Consider the following 6,762-nt stretch of genomic DNA (forward strand, 5'->3'; position numbering starts at 1 on the left):
GGAAAGTTCTGGGTAGAGTTGATATTTCACCAATCCCACGCCTGGATGGGGCGCCCACCACCACCACCACCAAAAAGAGAAAAAGCCTTGGTGAACTGACCAGGCAAATAATAGTCATATATTTACAGTATTAATATTCCTGGTGGTAATCCTAACCTTGGTGCATTTATTACTTGTGTTACTGTAATGATCAATTATGTGTGGTTCCTTTATGCTTCTTTTTGAACATATTCAGAGATGTCGAGAAGCCAGGGTGCCTTGTGACTTAATCAGTATGGGAAAAATAAGACAGAAAAATCTCTAGAGACAGTAGCAGGGCAAAGCGTACCCACTCCTAAATCAGGGCTGCATATATGTGTAACCATAATTCTTGCAGGCACAAGAGAATGGATCTCTCTTTTTAAATTATTATTGCAATCATATGATGCAATTTAAAAAAATAGCCAGCTATTTATGTGAAGGTGTTTCTTGACTTCATGGAATACTTGACTTCATTTTGCATACTTTAAAATGAGTCACATCTTGTCAAGAGAAATGAGAAGAGAAATTTCAGTGGAATAATTCTCCAGAAGTATGGTAATTCATACGCCATAATGTACTATCTAATTTAATTTTGGTAAAATCTGAAAGAGATGTTTGATAAAATTCAATTTCAGTGATATTCAAGATGACATAGGCTTAAAAAAAATCAATTAGTGGTATGGCAACCTGCCAGTGGCTTTTATACAGAAATGATGGTGCTGACTGTCCTAGAATCCAGATATATTGGCATGCCCTAATATGGCTCATTGAAGATATTACTAAATATAATACCCAACTATCTTTTTATCTAAGCTTAAGGTGGAAGTATGACATATAGTTCATGTCTAGCTTTATGTGCTGCAAAGCTGAATGAAGCAGCTAACTGAAAGGAATCAATTGCCTAAGTCATAAAGGATGTTTAGAAAGAAAATGGCACATTTTGGAAATGATAAAAAATGAAGGTCATTTGTGAGTGTTAAACCACATTTCTCCCCACCTCTCCAAAGAGTCACATCTCTAGAGATGACCAAACCAATTGGTCTGATTAGGATGGAAGAATATGTCAATTAGAAAATAAATTCACTGAAAACAGGGCTTTTTATAGTATACTCAGATGAATAGTTGACTTACAGTGCTTATCTTTTATTCCTGTGTTATACAGCAAAATGTTCATCTCTGCTGTATAGATTTCATTTTAACAGTGAGGAGAGCCAATGTGGTATAGTGGTTAGAGTATTGGACTGGGACTCAGGAGACCTGGGTCCCACTCGGCCATGAAGCTCATTGGGTGACTCTGGGCCAGTCACTGATTCTCAGTCTAACCTACCTCACAGAACTGTTGTGAGGGGGAAATTGAGAAAACTATTATGTGTATGCCACCTTGAGCTCCTTCGAGAAAAGGTGGGATATAAATGAAATAAAGCAAACAAGTCTTGCCATTTTGTAACAACCTTTTTGTACATAAATAGCATTAGCTACAACTTACCAGTTGTACAGAAAAAAATAAAGCAAACCCCACATTAAGTGTATATATGTGATTGCATACTTACTAACAGCAACTATGCCTAGTTTCTTTACCTGCAATAAAAAAGACCAGTTTTTACTAGATGATGTGCTAAAAGTATTTCTGTTTACTTATTTGATTTACACCCCACATTTCCACCAAGAAAATGGTATTCAAGATGGCTAACCAAAACTTTTTTAAAAATGTAGTTAAAGTCATTAATAAAACAAATACATTAAAATCACATATAAAACACACCAAAAATCAGTATCAGCAAAACAGTATCATTTTGAAATACAGGATCCCTCTATACAACTGTACAATGTGTAGCTTCTAAACATCCAGAGAGTGGGGGTGGATGAAAAGTACCTGCGCCTTTTGTTTTATTTAAGGGAAACAGAATTTTCAGAAGTATTTTTCTATAATTATTTCTCCACTTCATCAAATTTGGAAGGGATCTTGCAATTCAGCCCTGTAGCTGGAATCACACTTACAGCATCTTTTGGCCAGTTCACACAGGCATGTTTATCATTCATTGATTGTAGCATCAAATGACTAACACGTGTGAATGAAATAAAGCAGATCACCAGATTGCCTTGTTAATTCAAATAATACTTTTTAAAAATTAGACTGTACACAGAAAGGGTGTTCTAATTACATCCATCAATTGTTCACAAAAAACTTGAGTGGGTAGGAGGAGTATGCCTGCAGTCTGCACTCCCAAACAGCAATGTGCTAGCTGGCTATATGCACTAGCATTAGTGTGAGGAGGCCTTATGCAGATATATCTGTACGCATTCAGAGCCCCTTCACACTAACACTGAAAACAGAGGGCATGTCTACACCTACGGGCTTTCCATGACTCAGGGGGGAAGATCTCGGGCTTTCCAACTTCTGCGATCCTCCCCAGCATCCATACGCCAGTGCGACATCCCAAAAGGAAAGAGGGATGCGCAGCGTGTGTGTTTTTGTTTTTTGGGGGAAGGAGGAGTTGGTCACACAATTGCGCAGCCCCAATCCTCCAAAAAAATTAAGTAAAAAATAATAATACTTATTCCCAGAGAAATATCTGTTGATTAAAATAAATTTGAATCAGTTGATTAGTGAGATTTCACGATATAGATAGATGGGCACCGTTAAAGTTGAGTTTGTCGGGTAAAGTCAACACACTTAAGATGAACATTATACCTCAAATTCTCTATGTCATATGTCGGATTCCTTATACCTGGCAAATATTTTCAAAAACTTAATGTTTTATTTTTTAAATACTTGTGGGGTTCTTCCTCACACCGAATATCTTTGAAATGGATGCAACTTCCAATTAAAGAAGGCGGGTTTGGTTTTCCAGACCTTGTTTTGTATCATTGGGCCTACTTATTGGCTTGTACTAAGTTTTGGTCTTTTCCAGTTCGCTTGGATTTTCCACCCTGGTCACTTTTGGAATCTTTATGGTTAGAACCTCTTCCCAAATGCACAGCACTCAGTTCTCAATAAATTATTACCATTTGATCCATTCTCTCACACAAAATTGACTTTATGGGGAAATCTAGATTTAAGAATAGGAAAGAAAGCGTTTTTGTGGAGGACTTAGACAAGTAAGATGGTTTTTACTTTGAATCAATAGGTCCAGATGACAAGTTTTTGTCATTTTCTGATTTACATGCGAATTATAATTTATCTACTATGGCTGAATGGCAGTACTTGCAACTGCAACACTTGCTGGAATTTAGGTTTGGTCCAGCCGCTTCTACAGCTTCAGAGCCTACATCATTGTTAGAAACACTTATAGCAGCTGAGCAGACACGTTGACCTAGTAGTAGTAAATAAATATTACACCCATGGTCTAATTACAGCTGCTTTATAGAGAGGGAGACCGACATCTGTCCATGTACCATCTAATTGCATATGGGAGCTTTTGTGGATGGATTACAAAACCCTACTTTAGCACCATCTCATACCCTTGCCCCCCCGCTTTTCTACTATGGAAAAACTGCTACTTCTCTGTACTCCTTACTCTATTGGCTACCTCAGCATGGCCTGCACATATGGCCTGGGATCATGGGTGTAAACATGCCCTAAAAGCAACCTGATAGCTGGCCCTCAAATGAGACAACTATCACATTCTGTGAGAACATGATGTTTCAGAAGAACAACCAAGCTTTCAAAATATGACATATATCTCAAATGTCTATGGAATTACCAACTGTACAGCAGAACGTGTTCTGGACCTTGTTTTCCTAAAAGTATTGCTGGCTTAATGTGTTACACATAATTCTTTGTGATATAATTTAAGCCTATCTTACAAGCTGGTCTAATAAACTGTATACTATGACCTGACCTGATCATTTTGGAGCACAATGCTGTGGTTCTAACGATAGTTACCCATGTACTGCTACTCTACCACCTGGATTATTGCAATGCATTATGTGCAAGGCTACCTCTGCAGATAGTCCAGAAACTGTTAGTGCAGAACAGAACAGCAAGGTTGCTTATTTATTGGGACTGACTTTGAAGACCTAAACATCTTGGGACCAGTCCACTTGAAGGAGCGCTTTCCCCCATACGTTCCTACCCAATTTCTAAGATAGCTTTTGGAAGCTCTTCTCTTGTTATTGCCACCCATAATGGTGTGATAGGTGGCTATTGGGGAAAAAACCTTGGGTATAGCGGCCTCCTGCCTGTGGAATACTCTTCCCAGGGAGAGCCACAATGCATCTTCATTGTATACGTTTGGACAACAGGTTAAGACTTTTTTATGTGGAAATTTAATCTTTAACCTGTTACTTTATTAATTTTACTGTTGGCTCATTAAAATATATGTTATGATTCTAATCTACCCAATAATGAATATTTTCTAGGTGGATTACAAACAGTTCAATGTTGAAATGTTTAAAATTGTATTTTTGATACTTTTATTTGTTGTTGTTTGGTTTTATGATTGTAAACCACCCTGAGGAGTTTTGCAAGTCGGAGGATGTACAAATGTAATAAGTGGTTCCTGGAAAAGCATCCCAGGTGCTATGGAATATTACAGATCTTCTCCATGTTTGGAAATGCTAGTTCCTCTAGCACAGCCTCCCTCCCTTCAAATTTCTCTGCCTACATGCCTTAACAAATCTTACGTTTTGTTGCCTTATAGGGTTGCCCCAGTTTGCCCAAAAGACAACCTAGAAATACTTAAACAACAGGTTGAGCATACATTTAACCGCCACACTTTTTGCAGGTGCACTTTTATCCTCCCAGGATTTCCCCCGTCCCGCAGGAAGAGGAGCAGGAGCAGGAGCAGGAACCGAAACTGTTTCAGCCTCAGCTCGGAGGGGGGGCGCCCCTTCCTTGAGGGCTTCCACCCACTCGCAACCCTCCTCGAGAGCCATGCGGTGGGAAGAACGAGGGACGCCCGCGCTCGGCGGACTCACGTTGTAAGTGTGGAAGCTCCTCCCCGCAGCGGTGACCAGGTAGAACTCCCGGTGACGGTGGTGGAAGCGCAGCACGTGTGCCAAGTGGTTGGAATAGAGACCGAGCGCGCGGAAGCCATCGAAGAGCGCGCTGCCCCCGCCCGCCCCGGGGCTCCCCTGACCGGCTTCGCCCGCCACCGACATCACGTCTGCAAGAGCCCACCGACCGCCGCAGGCAAGCAGGCACGCTCTCCGAAGCGGCTCACGCGTGAGGAAGCCGGAGACTTGTGGAGCTTCCGGAAATCTCCGCTACTTCCGGCGCACATCCCGCCCACACCGGTGCTGCTGTGAGGGCCGCCTTACTACGCTCTCGAGATAGAGGGTTTTAGTTCCGCGTGTCGTAGTGAAAGGGAAATATCCTATTTAGAGTAAACCCATTGAAAATGAATGGGACAAGTTACACATGACTAACTTAAGTTCCATTTATTCAATAGGTCTACTCCATATTAGAGTTTGCCCAAAATCTTTAGGAAGCATCTCTTGCATCAACATTGAACGGTGCTGCCTATACAGTGCTCAGCAGAGTACAATGCAGTCTCAGTTTTTGTAATGCGTTATTAATTTTTGTTACTGTTCTTTAGTGTTTTCATTGGGTTCTTTCCAACAATTGAAATATGATTACAATCAGTAGGCCATTGAATAATTGGGCAAATATGTGCTGTGAACGCATAGTGGCCTTTTCTCTATTATTTCTATTATTTTATTGGTCAATCTACAACTAGCTTTACGAGCAACACACAATAAAAACACAAAATCCACATAAAAGCAGAGACAGCATAAGAAAACAAAGTGACATCTTTAAAATCTTCAGTTTAAAAAGATTTTTTAAAAATCAAATATAAAAGTACTCTAAAAACACAGAATAGCAGCAGAAGTAGAGGATTAAAAGGCCTGAGAGAATAAGGGTGAATCCTAAAAAATATCGTACCATCCCACAGCTAGCATGGTTGGCTAGGAAATGCTGGAAGTTATAGGACTATTTTCTCTCTAAATATGCATAGGATTCACCTTAAGGTTATCTGAAAGACCATCTGCACCTCAGTGGTGGCCCAATACCTTTGAAACTCCCTCTCCAAGAAGATATGTATGGCGCATGTAGGGGGAACTCTTTAGGGTGGGTACTAATTAATAGGTCCACTTCCAAAAAGTTACCTGTCACACCTCAGCATGGGAAAGTAACAAAGGGAGGCAGAAAAAATGTATGTTTCAATAGCCTCCTGAAAATATTTTTTTTTCACTTATGCTTTCATAGAATCATAGAAAAGCAGAGTTGGAAGGGACCTACAAGGCCATCGAGTCCAACCCCCTGCTCAATGCAGGAATCCACCCTAAAGCATCCCTGACAGATGGTTGTCCAGCTGCCTCTTGAATGACTCTAGTGTGGGAGAGCCCACAATCTCCCTAGGTAACTGGTTCCATTGTCGTACTGCTCTAATAGGAAGTTTTTCCTGATGTCCATGTGGAATCTGGCTTCCTTTAACTTGAGCCCATTATTCCCTGTCCTGCACTCTGGGAGGATCGAGAAGAGATCCTGGCCCTCCTCTGTGTGACAACCTTTTAAGTATTTGAAGTGTGCTATCATGTCTCCTCTCAATCTTCTCTTCTCCAGGCTAAACATGCCCAGTTCTTTCAGTCTCTCTTCATAGGGCTTTGTTTCCAGACTCCCGATCATCCTGGTTGCCCTCCTCTGAACACGTTCCAGCTTGTCTGCATCCTTCTTGAATTGTGGAGCCCAGAACTGGACACAATACTCAAGATGAGGCCTAACCAGGGCTGAATAGA

At 40.8% G+C, this 6,762-nt stretch overlaps 1 protein-coding gene across 1 annotated transcript in view; it reads right to left on the reverse strand.

The window, feature by feature from the left end:
* The window catches only part of WDR36 (WD repeat domain 36), a 45,134-nt gene extending 40,010 nt beyond the window's left edge, over positions 1-5,124 (reverse strand). Inside the window, exons 1-2 of the mRNA XM_063129539.1 lie at positions 4,942-5,124; positions 1,572-1,599 (exon numbers count right to left, since the gene is read on the reverse strand). Coding sequence (XP_062985609.1) covers positions 1,572-1,599; positions 4,942-5,124 — 211 coding nt within the window. The remainder of the gene's footprint in view (positions 1-1,571; positions 1,600-4,941) is intronic.
* Between the last annotated feature and the right edge of the window lie 1,638 nt (positions 5,125-6,762).

Source organism: Elgaria multicarinata, chromosome 6 (genome assembly GCF_023053635.1).
Source record: "Elgaria multicarinata webbii isolate HBS135686 ecotype San Diego chromosome 6, rElgMul1.1.pri, whole genome shotgun sequence".
Classification (NCBI taxonomy): domain Eukaryota; kingdom Metazoa; phylum Chordata; class Lepidosauria; order Squamata; family Anguidae; genus Elgaria; species Elgaria multicarinata.